Source organism: Equus asinus, chromosome 8, assembly GCF_041296235.1.
Source record: "Equus asinus isolate D_3611 breed Donkey chromosome 8, EquAss-T2T_v2, whole genome shotgun sequence".
Lineage (NCBI taxonomy): Eukaryota > Metazoa > Chordata > Mammalia > Perissodactyla > Equidae > Equus > Equus asinus.
Genome location: NC_091797.1, coordinates 98648930 through 98668757, shown reverse-complemented (window position 1 = coordinate 98668757; position 19828 = coordinate 98648930). Strand labels below are relative to the sequence as shown.

General features: G+C 44.4%; 1 protein-coding gene across 3 annotated transcripts in view; it reads left to right on the top strand.

Moving 5' to 3' along the window:
- The window catches only part of SNRPD3 (small nuclear ribonucleoprotein D3 polypeptide), a 20145-nt gene extending 317 nt beyond the window's left edge, over positions 1 to 19828 (top strand). The window contains exons 2-5 of one of the 3 annotated variants that reach the window (XM_070516583.1): positions 28 to 308; positions 1583 to 1726; positions 17537 to 17729; positions 19595 to 19828. In XM_070516583.1, the coding sequence (XP_070372684.1) occupies positions 1601 to 1726; positions 17537 to 17729; positions 19595 to 19656 (381 nt within the window). In that variant the 5' untranslated portion in view covers positions 28 to 308; positions 1583 to 1600 and the 3' untranslated portion in view covers positions 19657 to 19828. Of the gene's footprint in view, positions 1 to 27; positions 336 to 1582; positions 1727 to 17536; positions 17730 to 19594 lie in introns of those variants that run through there. The other 2 variants (XM_044775386.2, XM_044775385.2) reach the window with 2 other exon arrangements.

Below are 19828 nucleotides of genomic sequence, written 5' to 3'. Positions count from 1 at the left end.
AGCCCTCCTCTCCCCTTGCCGCCCCAGGGGTCGGTGTTTCCGCCGGTACCTAGACCGCGTCTTCAGCCCTCTTTTCCGGGGCCGGAACTATCGTACCAGAGCCCACGTTTCCCAGCCGGCTGGGTGAGGACGCAGGGGAGGCGAGACCGCGCTCACCGCTAGGAAAAGGAAGGGGCGGGCCCTGCACGGGGCATTTTGGGAACGCGTGGTATTCTGGGAGCCCGGCGCCCCGCCATTCGCTTGTCCAGCGTTTTGGCGTTGTCGCCTGAGTCTCCGCCGCCCCAGAAAGGAAGAGGAGGCCGGAGCCGGTGAGGAGAGGCCGGGGGCGGGCGAGGGTAGGTCGAGGCACCGTGAGGGGTCGGGGGCTGGAGAAGGACGCGCTGCCGACGAGCTCTGCGGCGCTCGGGGAGAGAGAAGAGCGGGAAGCCCGGGCCACGCAGTAATCTGCGTCGCCTCACTACCGTCTGGAAGTGAGTTCATTAGCTTTTCCGCAAAGTACCTGCTCTTCACTTTCTGTACGTCTGCAGGCCGGTGTTTTTCGAAGCGTCCAGGCAGTAGTCTTGAAATCATTTCTGGCTGATTGCCTCCTTCAAGTCCTAGCTGGGTAATCCTTTTCAAAGTTCTTTGCATCTCTGCATCCATCCCCCTTTCAGGCACTGGTCCTCTCATGCTTTCAACACTGTCACAGAAGTTTTATCAAGTTTCCCTGCTTCTAAACCGTGCTCAATCCATTTTGTAAGTGCTGCTGCCTTTTCTTTGGAGCATTCCTTACCTATAGTTCTGCAGTGGTCCCCCTGCCTTCAGTATAAAATCCAGACTCCTAAGGCTCCTCCCCAAGGGAGCCTCTCTTTCCCAACCTCGTGTTCCCTTTTCTCTCTTGACCACAAATGTTGTGTTTTAACCTTTTGTCGTTGCTCATCTTGGAATAAAAAGTCCACTACTTGTTTTTTCTAATAAGGTCAATTCAGGTACTTGTCCTGATTACGTTTTCCCTGCTTATAGCACATTGTCACTTCGTGAATGCTTTGATATTTTCTCTTTAGCCTTGATGGTGAAGTGGAGGGTCAAAGAGCACTTAATGGGTTGAATTAAATTCACAACCTCTTCTCCAAGATTTGCCTAGATCCGTTGGCCTATATGTGTGCTGCCCGATTCAGTATCATGTGGCTAGTGTGACTGAGGGACTGAATTTTTTATTTTATTTCATTTTAATTGAGTTTAAATAGCTACATGTGGACAGTGGCTACTGTATTGCACAGTTCAGGTCTGTATCATGGGTTCTCAAAGTGGTGTTTACCGCAACTGTGGGTTGACAGATACGTTGTATGGCACATGTATTCCATGTGGTAGCAGGGAGGGAGATGGGAAGCACTTTCTTTTCATTCCCAGCCCCCACGTCTTGCATGTGTCTGCCAGATAGGTTCTTCAAGCGAGGAGTTAAGTTCCTTTCTTCTGTAGAAAATGCAGCTTTGGCATTTTTACTGAGTTTTATGGAGCGTCAGGCCTTGAAGGAGGCATGGTGTGTACCACATGCCTTCTCAGGCTCTGAAAGATGAACTAACTGTTGTCTCTCTCACTGTAGAACTCTCTTCCTGCCAAGATGTCTATTGGTGTGCCAATCAAAGTCCTACACGAGGCCGAGGGCCACATTGTGACATGTGAGACAAACACCGGTGAGGTGTATCGTGGGAAGCTCATTGAAGCGGAGGACAACATGAACTGCCAGGTATCCTGCTTTGCATGTGAGGCTGGGGGGAAGGTTGGGCCTCCGTCTTGGACAGAAAGATGGTGATTGGAGGCCTTTTTGAAGTTGTTCCCCTTCAGCAGTTACTTAGTGAGAGTGCCTGATGTGTGCCAGGCGCTGTTATAGGTGATGGGGATGTGGGCATAAATAAGAGCCATTTGGAATATTTAACTTTGTTTTCTCCATCCCATAATCATTTCCTCCCATATTTTGGAGACCTGTTGGAGAAAATGGCTCTTCTCCTTCCATCAGGTTCAGGGCTGTTATCCTTTTGCCCCCATGTGTTTTATTGCACAATGCTTGGCATTTAGCAGAATCTTACACTCACATACTATGTTTATTTGCCATTTTTCTTGGAGGAGGTGTCTCATTTGATTATAGCATCTATCTTGTGAGGTAAGCAGATTTGGTGATAGTTTTGTCACCTGCAAAGTAGGGAGAATGTGATTAATAGACTCATCTATTGAATGTCACTCTGCTAATAAATGTTGGAGCAGCTTTCTGATATGATGCCCTTTCCATGGTACTGTTTTGTTTGCCTTTTGCTAATAATCACGTGAATTTGTGTAGCATTGCTTCACAAAGCATATCAGCACGCTTTCTCTTTTGTTCTTTAAACCATCACATGTGGGTTTGAATCCTAATTGTCTCATCTTAAGCATGTTAATCACCTCAGTTACCTTATCTGTAAAATGGGAGTGGTCTTATTTTGAGTCCTCCGAGATGTGGATGCCAAGGCAGAATTAGTTGTGCAAGAGATTTGTTGGAGGAACTGACAGTGAAGGAGAAGGAGCAGGAGTAGGCAGGAGAGCTTTCAGGCTAGGATGCTGGTCTGACACTCGTGAAAGGAGAAGGGAAAGGAAGGAGGATTGAGTAGGAAGAGCCTTACAGTGCAGTGTCTAAGAAAGCCTTGACCAGGGAAAGATTGCTCAGAAGAAGAGTCTAGCATGGGGCAGGAAGGGCCTGGCTCTGGTTCCCCTGCTGTGGTCAGTCATTGGCTGGCAGCCTCGGGTGCAAGTGGCTTCAGGGTGAATGCTGTGGTGGATCCCGAAAGTGACAACTGGAAGCTGTTAGCTCCCTGCATTCCTCGTAGCCTGTTGTCCCTGAAGGGAGATCTTAACAGTGCACTCCCAAGACTGCCACAGGGGTGAACCCACACCCCAGGACTGTTCTAAAGATCAGATGAGTTATGTGTGTGCAGTAGCTAGCTCAGCACCTTGCACGTTATAAATGTCAATGTATGGTACCTGTTAGTATTTTCCAGGTGAGAAAACTGAAGGTCAGAGAGTTACCCAAGGTCACACTGTAGATCAGCTGTCCTAACTATCCATTCTTCTCAGGGCTCATTCATTTATTTGTGACGTCCTGTCACTTGGAGCATCATCTTCCTGGCAGGTTGACCAGCTGGGACACCTCGCTGATATTTGGGGAGATAGACATCTGGTGACTGCAGATGTCTCTCCTCGGTGTTGATGCCATAGAGATGGGTGGTGTGGGCTCTCTAAAGGTGGAGGATCCACGAGGTCCTCTAAAGGTGGGACATGACCTCCTTTGCCTTTGTGAGGTACCACTATCATAGATCCAGTCCTCTACCTTAAGGCATCCTCATTCTTTTTAAGGTACTTTAGTTTGGGGAGTAGAATGCAAGACAGAGGGTAGGAAATCGTGATGTGTTTATTCAGCTATTTGTTTAGACAACTTCCTGAGCTTCAAGGGCCTCAGACTTCCCATCTGTAATGTGAGGAGGGGATCTGACCAGGTGACCCTGGTGGTCTCTCACATGCACACAGCCTGGTGATCGATCTGGAATCAGGTTGCAGCCTGCCGCCTAGTGTGACTTGGGGCAAGCTTTGGACCTCCCTCACCCTCTGTTCTCTCCTTTCTAAATCAGGAATAAAAATAGCACCTCGGCCTCAGGACCATAGTGCAGAGTAAATGAGCGGACAGTTGTCACATGGTCGGGGCCAGCCCCTTGCCTCCCACCTGTGTTAATTCACTAGGGCTGCATAACGAAGCTCCACACTGGTGGCTTAAACAAGAGCAGTGTGTTCTCAGGGTTCTGGAGGCTAGAGGCCAAGATCGAGGTATCACAGTTGGTTCTTCTGAGGGTCATGAAGGAAGGATCTGTTTCACACCTGTCTCCTTGGCTTGGAGATGGCTGTCTTCTTCCTGTGTCTTCGCCTGGTCTTCCCTCTGTGTGTGTCTGTACCCTACTTTCTTCTCTTTTTTGTTTGACCACAGAATAAAGATCTACCTAAAAGTGACATGTAGCCTCCACCCTTAAGCACTGGGGAGGCCAGCTTCAGTTTCAGCATTCCTAACACAGAATCCTGTTTACACTCTGTCTTAACTGACACTTTTTTTCAGTGTCCTAATCTCTTCTTATAAGGAAACAAGTCATGTTGGATTAGGGCCCGGTTCCCTCTGTAAAGATTCAGTCTCTAAATATGGTCACATTGTGAGGTACCGGCGGGGGGGGGTTAAGACTTCAACATATGAATTTGGGGGTGAGGAGGGAGAACACACAGTTCAGCCCATAACACTGCCTGTGCCAAGATGCAAGGCTTCACCGGGTCTGCCTAAGCCTGGCAGGCACAATCAGTAAGCCCAGCAGGCTGTGGCAGAGCTGAGCCCAGCGGGGGTGAGCACTGAGCTCAAGCTCACTCACGTCCTGCAGTGCCCTCTGCTCTCCGTCCTTCCTGGTCTATTAGTAGCTTTGGGGATGAGAGCATCCTCTTAGCCCTTTGCCTGCTTGTCCTGTCCTAGAAGGCAGCTGGAGTTTGTGTTTGCGATTCAATGTTGGGTTTTAATAACGTTTTTTATTATAAAAGTGGGGTTGGTCACACACCACAAAGATTTGGAAAACAGATGAGAGAATCCCACCAGAATCACGATTGCATGGGTTTTTTCCTCTAGGAATATATTTTGAGGTTTTAATGCTTACATTTTTTTCTGTCTCCTCTCAAAAAGAGTTGGAGATGGCTTACAAGAAATTATATGGTAGGATAGAAATAGACGGGTAGGTCAAGGTGCAGGTAAGCCAGGGCGACAGTAAGATGAAGCCAGGCAGTTGGTAGCCAGAAATGTAAACCTGAGTCCCTGTACATTTAATAAAGGTACGTTCAGGTGTAAGCTCAGAACATTCTGCTCTAAGCTTCCTAGAGGCCAGGCAGAGGGAATCATCAGATCTGAGGTGCACAGTGTCCTTAAGATAAAATACCAGTTGTGTGGCTTGCCATGGCACTCAAATTTGACATTTTTTCCTGGGCCCTGATGAAGGAGATACTGCCTTATATTAGACAATGTCCTCATCAGTATCTCCATACAAAATACACCTTCTTTTTGGGTTCCTTGTGTATTTTTAATGGAGCCTATTTTGCCTTCTTTTGACATTTGAAAATGTAATGGATGATCTGTTAAACCTAGGATGAGCTCCCTGAGGTGGTGTTCATTGGGTCAGAGGGTGCAGCTGCTTCTGGGCATCTGACGTTTTGCTGGTAAGGCTGGGAGGCTTGCTCTCCCACTCCCTGCACCCCACAGTTGCGAGGCAAGCATGGTCTGCAGGTGGCCAGGTGCTGCCAGATGTGGCATCCGCTATGGATGATGGTGCCCCACACGTTCTGCTGTGAGCATCTCTTGAGAGCCCCTTTGTGTGGGGTGAGTGAGGCCTCTAGGGCTTTCCACATGATCCTTTTCAGCTGGTTTTCATTTGTAGCAGAGATGAGACCGATAGAGGAGTATATCCCATTTCTTGCCCAGCTCCAGTTACAGATAACTTAGAACCAGAAGCTCCCAAATGGGGAAATTTCTGTTCTTGGTTCTATGTACACAGCACAAGCTTGAAGTGTCTTGTCTTTATTAAATGTCAAGGAGGGAACTAAGGGATTTTTTTTCAAGGTCAGAAAAAAATATTTCTTAAGAAAGAATCCTTCTAGTCATATATTTGGTAGAATATTAAAAACCATAAAAAGAGCTTTAAGGTAAGGAATAATGAGTAGAAATAAGCATATCAATTTTTTTTTCCAATTTTTGTGAGGAAGATTGGCCCTAAGCTAGCAACTGTGCCAGTCTTCCTCTGTTTTTATATGTGGAATGCTTGCCACATGGCTTGATAAGTGGTGCATAAGTCCACACCTGGGATCCGAACTGACGAACCCCAGGCTGCCAAAGTGGAGCCCGCTGAACTTAGCCACTACTCCATTGGGCCCACTCCCTTGGGGGGAATTTTTATATAGCTGTGGATTTTATTAGGTCTCCAGTGTGGAGCGTCCCCAGAGGTTCCTTCCCAGGTTCTTGGTGAATACTAGCCATGTTCTCCTGGCCTGGCTGTACTCAGTGTTCAGACATTTAAGACATCTCGTAATTTTTTTTACAATGAAAGTTTATTGTATTTAATTCGTAAATCATTTTTACAAGTCAGGAGTGTTAATTTCCCAGAAAAAAGTGGACACAAGTCATAAAATGGGTAAATCACAGAAGAAAAATATATAAATGGGCACTTTACATGCAAAGATAATAGCCTTATTAGTATGACATGCAAATTAGAAAAGAGTAAGAGTGTGTAAACTTGCAAATTGGCAAAATAAAATTAGCAGTGTTATCAAGGATTCCTTGCTACTCTGACAGTAGAAGTGTAAATTGTTACAGCCTTTCTGGAAACATTTAACATAGTTGATGTGGAAGAGTTCATGCCCTTTGATGCCGTAGTTCTGCTAGAGACCAATCCGAAACTGTGGACATGAGTGTATATGCAAGGGTGTCCATTGCAGTGCTGCTTTAGTAAAACAGTGCTGTTTTAAACCTGAGAACACCCAGCATTCCTAATGAGTTAAATAAATTATGATTAAACAAGTAAGGGTACATCATAAAGAATGTTTATCCAAAAATATAGCATAGAAGAATATTTACTATCATGCGAAAATGCTGTTGACATTAATGAAGAAAAAAGTTAAAAACTCCACAGTATGTTCCCAGTTTTATAAAAATAAAACCAAGCTATAAATGATACATAAAGATGCATTAAAAGTTTTTGAGGAAAACCAAAGTGAGTAGTTATCTTTTAGTGGAAATTATATGTCATAAAAATTTTTTAAAAATACTTTTCTTGTTTCAAAAATGATAAGCATGAGTTAAGTGTTAAGCACAGTAAATACTATTTTAAAAAAGAGGGTAATGGTCAAACCCTAAATTTCACTAACTTTAACACCACATAATTCCTAGAAGTTTTGGTGGGAGAAAGTGATAGAGGTCATAGGTTCCGCAGAAGCTGGAATGGTGCTTTGGGGCCTTTGGCGTGACCCCCTCATCTGTGGCTGGACTGTTAGAACTCTGTTTTCTTGGCTGTGGCAGAGTGGTCTGTGGGAAAATGGTCTCTGCATATCTTCTTACAAAAATGGCAACCCAAGATAAGCTCTCCCGTGACTGTCAGGAGAAAACTACCCAGAATTAACATCAGCAAAGTTCTTGAAATTTCTGAATGCAATGAAGTTGGGAATTTCTTCAGATACCTAGCTCTCTAGCTAGAAGGAAAACTAATTTTTAAACTATATCTATATGTCTTTTCTGAACTATTTGAGAGTGGGTTGGGTTCATCATACTGCCTTATCGCATAATAGTTTTGTGTGTATTTCCTCATAACAAATATTCTCTTATTGTATCCACAGTACAATTACTACTTCCGCAGCTTCAACACTGAGTCAGTACTGTAACCTGCAGTCCGTGTTCCCGTGTCCACAAGTGTCCCAACAATGTCCTTTATGGTGGTTTTCCTCTCGGCATCGCTTACTGCACTTAGTTGTCAGCTCACTTACGCTGCTTTAGTCTTGGTCACTTCCTCTGCTTTGCTTTTCACACCACTGATATTTTTGAAGAATAGAGGCCACTTATTTTTTTGGAATATCCCTTGTTTGGGGTTTCTCTGATGTTTCCTCATGATTAGATCGGGTTTTACTCCCTTTTTTGGCTGTTACGCATAAGTGATTTTGTCTTCTCAGGGTGTCACACTCAGAGGCCCGAAATGCCTGTTTGCCCCTCATTGGTGATGTTAACCTTGATCCTTTGGTTAAGGTGTTGTGTAGTCTTTTCGCTTTTGCCTTTTGTAACTCATGAGAATTTTTTTTTTTTTAGATTTTATTTTTTTTCCTTTTTCTCCCCAAAGCCCCCCGGTACATAGTTGTATATTCTTCGTTGTCGGTCCTTCTAGTTGTGGCATGTGGGACGCTGCCTCAGCGTGGTTTGATGAGCAGTGCCACATCCGCGCCCAGGATTCGAACCAACGAAACACTGGGCCGCCTGCAGCAGAGCGCGCGAACTTAACCACTCGGCCACGGGGCCAGCCCCTCATGAGAATTTTGTGGGGAGATTTTTTAAGTAAATATCTTGTGAGTATTCTGTTCTTCATCAACCCCCTCCTATCCCCTGCCTGTTTAGCATCCAGTGAAGATTCTTGCTTTAGTCTTTTTACTATGATGGTTGCAGAAGGTTTTTGGTTTTTGTTTTTTACTCCGTCCTCTTTCTATATTTATTAGGTCTACTGTGTGAAAGAGCCTTCTCTTATCCCTCATTTATTCTTTCATTTATTGTCAAAATGGGCTCATGAATTTCTATTTTATTAAATGGGTTATAATCCGTTACTCTCATTATTTTGATGTTCAAATTATCCCAGATTTGGCCAGTAGGAGCCCTCTCAAACTGACTCCTGTGTCCTTTTGGTATGTCCCAGCCATTTTGGGGGAGCACATCTTTATCTTCTGGCATAGATGTCTGTTACAGGCTCATGTTTTACCTTCCCTAACCCAGCTCTGGAATCAGTCATTTCTTCTAGGAACTTTGGTTTCTTTAAAAGTTGGGAGCAGAATTTAGAAACCAACATCTGGGCACTGTTAGGTCCTAGCTTGACAAGTTAAACTAAGACTTATCTCCAAAACACTGTGTGCTTAATGGTGCCAGAAGCTTCCATTCATTGTGTGCTTATTCTGTGCCAGACACGATGCTAGGGTTTTACATACGATAGATCTTCAGTCATCACAGGATCTCCGAGGACCAGCTTCAGGCTGCCCTCAGTGCCCAGGCATGGAAGGAGCGATCAAAACCCAAGTCCCTGACTCCCTGGTCTGTGATCTCCAGGGCAGTCTGAAGATGAAACATCAGACTGTCAGCTCTGACTGTCACTTTTCAGGCAGGAAAGTGAGTGAAAGAGATGAGAGGAAAAGAAGGAAGCTCTACTGTTAATGGTGGGGCAGGGGAGAGGGGCGGAGGGGACCAAACACTTGTGGAGTGTTTGCTGTGTGTCCACAACATGATGTTGTGATTGACGATCCTGAAGCACCGCGACACTGCTTTACGACACTGGAGCTAGTGCTCTCCATCTCAGTCCCAGATGTTTGAGGAAATTCCCACAACTTTGACTGTGAAAAGATCTTCTCACCCCCAGGCTGTCATTTCGGTTGGGCACCAGCTTATGCCATCTGTGTTTCATCATGGCTCTTTGGGAAAGTTGAGTAAACTGAGATCCTGCCTGGCTTTCATTAAAACCTAATTCACTCAAGTTGCTGCCTTTGGCTTACAATGTGAACACAGCTTGGGCTTATTAACAAGCTGTGTGGGGCAAGCAGTGGGACTGTGGGGCTTTGTCACAGCACGGCCATTTCTCCACTGGTGCTGCCGGGAGAGCATGAGAGCAATAGCAGACCTGGCTCTTAAGGTTGTAATCAGAGTAAAGTGATACTGGACTCTTTCCTGCTTTAACCAGGACAATGCCATTTGTGAAAACAGTTTAAGTCACGTTAATCTTATGTAACAACCTCTGTCAAGGACTCTCAAAGCAGGTTGGGGAGATTCTGACAGAGGAGGGAGATGTACCAGAATGCGCTTGGGGAGAAGTGGCTTGGCAGCAGCAAAGCCCCCCAGATCGGCATTTTAACTGTCATTTAGATTTCCCCATTTATTGAGCTGTTCTGTACTCAGCAGTGGCATTTAGAGATACTTGTCTTATTTAATTTGCTTCCTGACAGTTACAGGAAGTAAGTGGTGGTCTCATGTATGGTTAAGAATGTGGGTTCAGAGAAGAGGGTGGAGCAAAATGGCGGGGTGAGCTGACCCGGGATTCTCTCCCCTCTAAAATACAACAAAAGATTGGAAGAACTGAATTTCAGAGAATAAACATAATGCCAGCTCGTTAGAGACCTACAATACCAAGAAGGCGGAGATCATACACCTTGCTTACACCCTCGGAGGCGCTGGAACGGTAGGAGAGAACATCGCTCCCTCCCCTAGAGTCTGCGATCGCTGCGGCGCGGGTCGGGAAGGAGTGGGGGAGGGGCCGCGCGACCGGGGGATCATCCAGGACTCCTGCCGCTGATTCAGTGGAGACCCGCTGACAGGGGGGAAAGCTTCTGTCCGCGGGGACCCCATAAATCAAGGGCCTTGGGAGACCAGAGAACAGAACTGATCTGAACCCAGGCCGGTGCGTGTGAGTAACAGCCCCTCCCCCCCAGCAAAGCCAGTGGGCGCAGCCATCTTGCCCCGAAGGCGGAGAGCTCGTAACACGCTGCTCTCGACCCCCATCTAGTGGCGACAGGCTGTAACTGCAACAGAATTCTACCACCATGCAAAAAAACCGCTCCTCTACCATCCAGCAATTTATAAAAGCCCCAGACCAGTAGGAAAACAATAAAAACATAGAATTAAGTCCTGAGGACTTGGAAGTAGGTAAACTAAGTGATAATGAGTTCAGAGCGGCTATAATCAAAAACCTCAATAAGGTAGAGAGAAAGCTAGAGAAACAAACGGAGTTCTGGAGTTACTTCACAAAAGAGATTGAAATCATAAAGAAGAATCAAACAGAATTACTTGAGATGAAAAACACAATGGACCAGATAAAGCAGAATACGGATTCCCTGAATGCCCGTGTAGACAACATAGAGGAGAAAATTAGCATAATCGAAGATAGACAGGCTGAATGGCGCCAGACAGAGGAAGAAAGAGAACTAAGAATTTAAAAAAATGAGGAAAATCTCCGAGAGATAATGGATTCAATGAGAAGTAAGAACATAAGGATCATAGGAATTCCTGAGAATATGGAAAAGGAAAATGGAGCAGAAAGTGTGCTTAACGAAATTATTGAAGAGAACGTCCCAAATCTAGGGATCGACAGAGAAATGTATGTAGAGGAGGGTTTTAGATCTCCTAGATTTGTCAATGTAAAAGGACGTACTGCAAGGCACATAGTAGTAAAGTTGGCAAAAAGGGAAGATAAGGAAAGAATACTCAGGGAAGTAAGAAAAAAAGAGAATAACCTATAAAGGAGCCCCTGTCAGACTGTCAGAGGATTTCTCTACAGAAACCCTACAAGCTAGGAGAGAATGGAGTGACATATTCAAAGCTTTAAAGGATAAAAATCTTCAGCCAAGAATACTCTATCCAGCAAGAATTTCCTTCAGCTATGAGGGAGAAATTGAATCTTTTCCAGACAAACAAAAGCTAAGGGAATTTGTAACCAAAAGCCCTCCATTACAAGAAATCCTCAAGAAGGCTCTCATACCTGAAAAAAGAAAAAAGGGAGAAAGGGGACACAATCCACAGACTAGGGAGACCGATGGATAGAACCAGAACAGGATAGCAAATATTCAATTATAGCATTAGGGTAAAGGTAAGGAAACTACCAAAACAGGGATGATCTTAGCACTCTAACTACCAATTAATAAGACGAGTTGGAATAAAAAATGAAAATAATTATTTAGGAGGGGAAGAGCAAAGGGTCTAAATCAGTATTGGTCGAGTAAGTAAGAGACCACCAGAGAATAGACTATATTATACACGAGATTCTAAATACAAACTTCAAGGTAGACACTAAAGTAAAGTACAGAACAGAGTCACAAATCATAAATAAGGAAAAATCTAAGAAACCCAGCATAAGAAATTGCAGTATTAAATGGGTAGTCTAAAGCAAACGGGAAAAGAAACGCAGGAAAACAAGATGATGAGCGACAGATTAACAGCACTAAGTCCACATGCATCAATAATCACTCTCAATGTGAACGGATTGAACTCTCCAATAGAAAGACAGAGAGTGGCAAAATGGATTAAAGAACACGATCCAACAATTTGTTGCCTCCAGGAAACACACCTCAGCCCCAAGGACAAACACAGACTCAGGGTGAAGGGGTGGAGGACAATACTTCAAGCAAAAGCAAGGAAAAAAAGGCAGGTGTTGCAATTCTCATATCAGACCAAGTGGATTTCAAAATAAGACAGGTAAAGAGAGACACAGAGGGACAATATATAATGATCAAAGGGACACTTCATCAAGAAAAAATAATGCTTATAAATATCTATGCACCCAACACAGGAGCACCAAGATTTATAAAGCAACTATTAACAGAGCTAAAGGAAGATGTTAAAAACAACACACTAATAGTAGGGGACCTCAACACCCCACTCACATCAATGGACAGATCATCCAGACAGAAAATCAACAAGGAAATAGTGGAGCTGAATGAAAAACTAAAACAATTGGACTTAATAGACATATATAGATCACTCCACCCTGAAGGAGCTGAATACACATTCTTCTCAAGTGCACATGGAACATTCTCTAGGATAGACCGTATGTTGGGAAACAAGGCAAGCCTCTACAAATTTAAAAAAGTTGAAATAATAACAAGCATCTTCTCAGATCATAGTGCTATAAGGCTAGAAATTAATTACAAGAAAAAAGCTGAGAAAGGCACAAAGATGTGGAGACTAAACAACACACTACTGAACAAGCAATGGATCATTGAAGAAATTAAAGAAGAAATAAAAAAATACCTGGAAACAAATGAAAATGATAGCATGCCATACCAACTCATATGGGATACAGCAAGAGCTGTATTAAGAGGAAAATTCATTGCAATACAGGCACATCTTAACAAACAAGAAAAATCCCAAATAAGCAACCTTAAAGCACACCTAACTGAACTAGAGAAAAAAGAACAAATGAAGCCCAAAGTCAGCAGAAGGAGAGAAATAATAAAAATCAGAGCAGAGATAAATACTATTGAAACGAAAAAGGCAGTAGAAAGGATCAATGAGACAAAGAGCTGATTTTTTGAGACGATAAATAAAATTGACAAACCACTAGCCAGACTTACAAAGAAAAAAAGGGAGAAAGCTCAAATAAACAAAATCAGAAATGAGCGAGGAGAAATAACAACAGACTCTGCAGAAGTACAACAGATTATAAGAGAATACTACAAAAAACTATATGCCAACAGAATGGATAACCTAGAGGAAATGGATAAATTCTTGGACTCTTACAATCTCCCAAAGCTCACTCAAGAAGAGGCAGACAATTTGAACAGACCAATCACAAGGAAAGAGATTGAAACAGCAATCAAAAACATCCCAAAGAATAAAACCCCAGGACCAGATGGCTTTCCTGGGGAATTCTACCAAACTTTCAGAGAGGATTTAATATCTATCCTTTTCAAGCTATTCCAAAAAATTAGGGAAGATGGAACACTTCCTAACACATTCTATGAGGCCAACATCACGCTGATAGCAAAACCTGCCCAGGACACCAGGAAAAAAGAGAACTACAGGCCAATATCACTGATGAACATAGATGCGAAAATTCTAAACAAAATTTTGGCAACCAGAATTCAGCAATTCATCAAAAGAATCATACATCATGGTCAGGGGGGATTCATACCAGGACACAGGGATGATTCAACATCTGCAAATCAATCAACGTGATACACCACATCAACAAACTGAGGAATAAAAACCACATGATCATCTCAATAGATGCAGAGAAGGCATTTGACAAGATCCAACAGCCATTTATGATAAAAACTCTGAACAAAATGGGCATAGAAGGAAACTACCTCAACATAATAAAAAAGGCCATATACAACAAACCCACAGCCACCATCATACTCAATGGGCAAATACTGAACACCATCCCCCGAAAACAGGAATGAGACAAGGATGCCCTCTATCACCACTCTTATTTAACATAGTACTGGAGGTCCTGGCCAGAGCAATCAGGCAAGAAAAAGGAATAAAAGGAATCCAAATAGGGAGGGAAGAAGTGAAACTCTCGCTGTTTGCAGATGACATGATCTTATATATAGAAAACCCCAAAGAATCCGTTGGAAAACTGTTAAAAGTAATCAACAACTACAGCAAAGTTGCAGGGTATAAAATCAATTTGCATAAATCAGTAGCATTTCTATACTCCAGTAATGAACCAACAGAAAAAGAACTCAAGAATACAATATCATTCACAATCGCAACAAAAAGAATAAAATACCTTGGGGTAAATTTAACTAAGGAAGTGAAGGACCTATATAATGAAAATTACAAGGCCTTTCTGAGAGAATTGGATGACGACATAAGGAGATGGAAAGACATTCCATGTACATGGATTGGAAGAATAAACATAGTTAAAATGTCCGTTCTACCTAAAGCAATCTACAGATTCAACGCCATCCCAATCAGAATCCCAATGACATTCTTTACAGAATTAGAACAAAGAAACCTAAAATTCATATGGGGCAACAAAAGACCCCAAATTTCTAAAGCAATCCTGAGAAAAAAGAACAAAACGGGAGGCATCACAATCCCTGACTTCAAAACATACTACAAAGCTACAGTAATCAAAACAGCATGGTACTGGTACAAAAACAGGTGCACAGATCAATGGAACAAAATTGAAAGCCCAGAAATAAAACCACACCTCTGTGGACAGCTTATCTTTGACAAAGGAGCTGAGGGCATACAATGGAGAACAGAAAGTCTTTTCAACAAATGGTGCTGGGAAAACTGGAAAGCCACATGTAAAAGAATGAAAATTGACCATTCTTTTTCACCATTCACCAAAATAAACTCAAAATGGATCAAAGACCTAAAGGTGAGACCTGAAACCATAAGGCTTCTGGAAGAAAACGTAGGCAGTACACTCTTTGACATCAGTATTAAAAGGATCTTTTCGGACACCATGCTTTCTCGGAGAAGGGAAACAATAGAAAGAATAAACAAATGGGACTTCATCAGATTAAAGAGCTTCTTCAAGGCAAATGAAAACAGGATTGAAACAAAAAAACAACCCACTAACTGGGAAAAAATATTTGCAAGTCATATATCTGACAAAGGCTTAATATCCATAATATATAAAGAACTCTCGCAACTCAACCACAAAACATCAAACAACCCAATCAAAAAATGGGCTGGAGACATGAACAGACATTTCTCCAAAGAAGATATACGGATGGCCAATAGGCACATGAAAAGATGCTCATCATCGCTGATCATCAGGGAAATGCAAATCAAAACTACACTAAGATATCACCTTACACCCGTTAGAATGACAAAAATATCTAAAACTAATAGCAACAAATGTTGGAGAGGTTGCAGAGAAAAAGGAACCCCCTCATACACTGCTGGTGGGAATGCAAACTGGTGCAGCCACTATGGAAAACAGTATGGAGATTCCTCAAAAAATTAAAAATAGAACTACCATACGATCCAGCCATCCCACTACTGGGTATTTATCCAAAGAACTTGAAGTCAGCAATCCCAAAAGTCCTGTGCACCCCAATGTTTATTGCAGCACTGTTTACAATAGCCAAGACGTGGAAGCAACCTAAGTGTCCAGCAACAGACGAACGGATAAAGAAGATGTGGTACATATATACAATGGAATACTACTCAGCTGCAAAACAGAACAAAATCATTCCATTTGCAATAACATGGATGGACCTTGAGAGAATTATGTTAAGTGAAATAAGCCAGCTAGAGAAGGATAATCTGTGTATGACTCCACTCATATGAGGAATTTAAAATTATGGACTAAGAACAGTTTAGTGGATACCAGGGGAAAGGTGGGGCAGGGGGTGGGCACAAAGGGTGAAGTGGTGCACCTACAACATGACTGACAAACATTAATGTACAACTGAAATTTCACAAGATTGTAACCTATCAATAACTCAATTAAAAAAAAAAAAGAATGTGGGTTCAGAGTCAGATAGACCTGGGTTCAAACCCCAGCCAGGCCATATATAGGGGCAGTGTGGCCCAGGCAGGAGACTAGAAGGTGGGGAAGGGTGTGGCCTTGGGAACAGATCTGCCTCTGATGGGCTGTGCCTCTTCATCTCTCTCGCGGGGATGGGACAGTATCTATCTCATAAAATGAGTTGCTGTGTGAGATCACCTGGCACATGAGTTAAGTGCTTGGGGAACGCTGGCTTTTTTCTGTTGTGTTTTCCTCACTTTGTAGGTGAGGGAACTGAGGCTCAGGGCAGCCAGGAGACTTAGCCAGGGTTATACCCCTGGTGGAGGCAGGGCCGGGCCATAAGTAGAGGTTCTCAGGCCTGTTCTGTGTTCTACCAAGTCACGGGTGCGTCTGGTATTTGTGAGCCTCGGTCGGACCCAGGTTTCTTTCTCAGGTCGTCTGACCACATCTGGTGTTCGTTTGTGGCACCAGAGGCTATGGTGTTCTTCAAGGCAAGGACAAGATGGCAAGGACTTAGAAACCGTGTGGAAATTTGTTAAGAAACTGAGGCTGTTTAGCCTGGAGCAGATTTCTGGGAAACTTGAGCCAAGCCTGTTTGCCTCTAAGGGTCGAACAGGGACAGTGTGTCGAAGCTCTAGAAACCGTTCCAGCTGCGGCAGATAGGGCGGGGGCAGCCCTAGAGTGTTGTTAGTCTTTGCACACTGGGTGTTCCGGCAGAGGCTGAGTGGCCACTTAGCGCTTGAAGAAAAGAGCAAGTGAGTCTAAGATGGGGAGACCACACACCTCTCTACAATGTGGGCTTGACCCATTCTGAATAAATACAATCCTCTTCCATCCAGAAGGCTCGTAAAATAAGCTACTTTTTCTGGTAAATGTGATGTTGAGATAGGCGCTGGCAGGTTGTGTCACCTTCCTATGCCAACCCGGTCTCCTGGCTGGTCTCACCTCTAGGCTCCTCACCTCTCCATCCCACAGTGTACCCATGTTGGCATATTCATCTTTCCGGTGCTGCTCTAACCCTGTCCACCCTTCATCTGTCCACAAATTGAGTGACCTCTATAGTCTGAGGTGACAGCCCTGTCCTTGGTCCCAGTTCCACTGCTCCAGTCCTTGCAACATGTAGGTTCCTGCCCAACTGCTCTGTCTCTCTTTGTGCCAGCTCCTGCCTCACACCTCTGCAAGAATCTAGGCCCTTCGTACAGCTGTTGCCACCTCCACTTCTCAGTCCCTCGTCACCCATGCCAGAGGGGCCCTGTCTTGTCTCCTAGAGTGTGCTCTCTGGGAGGGTGGGAACCACATCTGCTGTGTGCCCATGACCTTCACAGTTTCTTTGCAGTCTGTGTGTGGGGCAGATGCGAGAGAGAACACAGTCTGGACGAGCAGTTCAAAGCTGTTTCCGTTAATTTGTCACCACTGGGAGCGCTTCACATGCTGGCAGGGAGGCAGGATAGCAGAGTTAGAGCTCTGGAACCAGGCCAGCTGTGTTCGAATCTGGAGACCCTGCGTCTGGCTCTTTGACTTTGGGCAAGTGCCTTAGTTTTTTTATCTGTAAAAATGGGAAAGCTCGCACCTACCCTGGAGCTGCCGTGAGGACCATATTTGTGAAGTGCTGAGCACAGTCCCTGGTGCACACAGTAGGCACTCCTCTTCCCCTAGCTTTGCCTGGCTCCTTTATTTCATGATGTTAGTTTCTGCGTTTCTGGACTTCCCACCAGCCAAGGCTTCTCCTCTTTGTGTGTCCCTGTTCCCCGCTGGTGCTGCTGGCCCTTACTGATGAGGTGGTGACTCCCTTCCAGATGTCCAACATCACAGTCACATACAGAGATGGCCGAGTGGCACAGCTGGAGCAGGTGTACATCCGCGGCAGCAAGATCCGCTTCCTGATTTTGCCTGACATGCTGAAAAACGCACCTATGTTAAAGAGCATGAAAAATAAAAACCAAGGCTCGGGGGCCGGTCGGGGAAAAGCTGCTATTCTGAAGGCCCAAGGTAGGTGTTCTTCATGTACTGGTTTTAATGTATAGGTTTGTTGTGTATCTTTTAGGAAAGGACCCTGTCATTGCCTGGGCACGGGGGTGGACCTGACCTCAGCTGTCTCCACACCCACTGCCACCCCTTTTCCCTGCAGTCTTGGGGCCCTCACTTGTGAGGTACTCGGGCCCTTGTCCTGCCTTCTCTGTCTTGCCTCGTCTGAGCACATTCATAGGGCTTATGCAAAATCCAGAGTGGCTTCTTAGAAAAAAGATGGGGACTCCTGTCTTAAATGAAAGAGTTGAAGTCTCCTATAATGAATCTCTAGAAGGCCCTTTGTTTCCAGAAACTCTGTCTGAGACGTCTGGGGGAAGCTTGTTCTTGTCTAGTTTGCTGAGCAGGGCACCTTGGTGTGGGTTAGCTGACCCCTGAAGCGATGGGTAATAGTTCCCAGGCCGGGGATGTGTATTGACACCCAGCATAAATCGGGAGAAATTCTGATGATGGGGGATCCATCCCCAGGTAAAGAGTAAGCAGTTTTAAGCCATCTTTACCCATTAAATGGGGCTGGACTTCTATTTTCAAAGCTTCTTACATTTGAAAATAAATCCTTTCTTTAGCATGTTCTGAAAGCGGGACTAGCCTTTTCCCACTGTTTCTTCTGGTTTAGCCCCATCAGAGGTTTTATATTTGGGTCCGTGAGAAGTTCTGCCATGTTAATTAGCTAAGAAAGCAGATGCAGTCCTTAGAAACTGTCTTAGTATCGGTAAGAAGATTTACAGGGCAGGAAAGTCGCTGAATATCACTTATGTTATATATGAGGTAGCTTTTGACTTTAAAGATGTAATAGAGTGATCCTTTAAAATACCTTCCAAAAAAACTGAGCCGAGACTCTCCTTGCCCTTCCTAGACAAGAGGCGTTTGTGGGGAGATGGAACCAGAAGCTCTGGACCTTTTGTTCTGGAGAAGGAATGATTTTCAGAAATGCCAGCTTTCTTGCTAGAACTGATATTCTCTCTGCCTTCTCAGGGAAGGGCTGCCATCCTTGTCACTCTGTAACTGCACCATCTTCTCTAACAAAAGGGGAAACCTGGTGGCTGTGCACTAGAAGGCACTGGGCAGTGGTTGGCCCAGGCCCACTGGCTTTTGCCTGAGCCATCGGTGCCTCTCCAAACCCCTTGTTCTGTCCTGTCAGCGTGGGGCTGGGCTCTCAGGTGACTTCCTCCCTCTTCAGGGCAGTCCAGGCTCTGTAAGGAGAGGGGGATGAGGCTCTAATTAGTAGCCATCAAAATATTTTCACCTATCCTTCAAAGCCACTGGTCCCCTCCTAGAACCCTTGGGTCACAGAGAACAGTGATCTTTTTGTGACCTTGGTATGAGGAGAAGTTTTGTTTGTTTTTTCATTTTGAGTGTTTTTTTGCTATCATGAATTTTATACGTGCAGAATAGCTCAAAGAATAATAAAGCCCCTCACTCAGATTTAACAGACATTAACATTTAAGTCTGTGTGTTTCAGAATTCTGAGTGTGAATTAAATACATCTGTCATGTTTTATTAGCTCGCCCTAGGCCAGCTCTGGGAATTCATCTTTTCTCTGGTTCTCAGACTTGCTTTCCAAACCACCCTCACTCTTGACACCCTGCCTCCCAGTCTCCTGTGGAGAGCGGTGCTGGACTGGAAGGCAGGAGTCTGGTGCCCACTCTGAATCCCTCTCTGCGTGTCCATTTTCGCCTGTGAAATGCAGCGGGTGGGCGTAGTGTTGGCCCAGGTGGCCTCTCAGGCCCCTTCCTACATCGATGTCCTAGGGCTCTGGCTGCTCTGTAGCATGAGTACTCATTGACCACACTGACCTGGCCTTGTCCTTTCTCTATCCCACCTTTCAGTGGCTGCGAGAGGAAGAGGACGTGGAATGGGACGTGGAAACATCTTCCAGAAGCGAAGATAAATTTATCTATTGAACAGAACTTTGCCTCTATTTTTTTTTTTTTTTTTAGGTTATCTCAGTTCGGGGGTGGGGGGTGTGTGCTTATGTATATGTCCTAGGTTTTCTTTTGTCAACTTTCTCTTTAGATCAGAGGAAATGTTAAACTAAATAAATATGATTGGTTTGGTTTGGT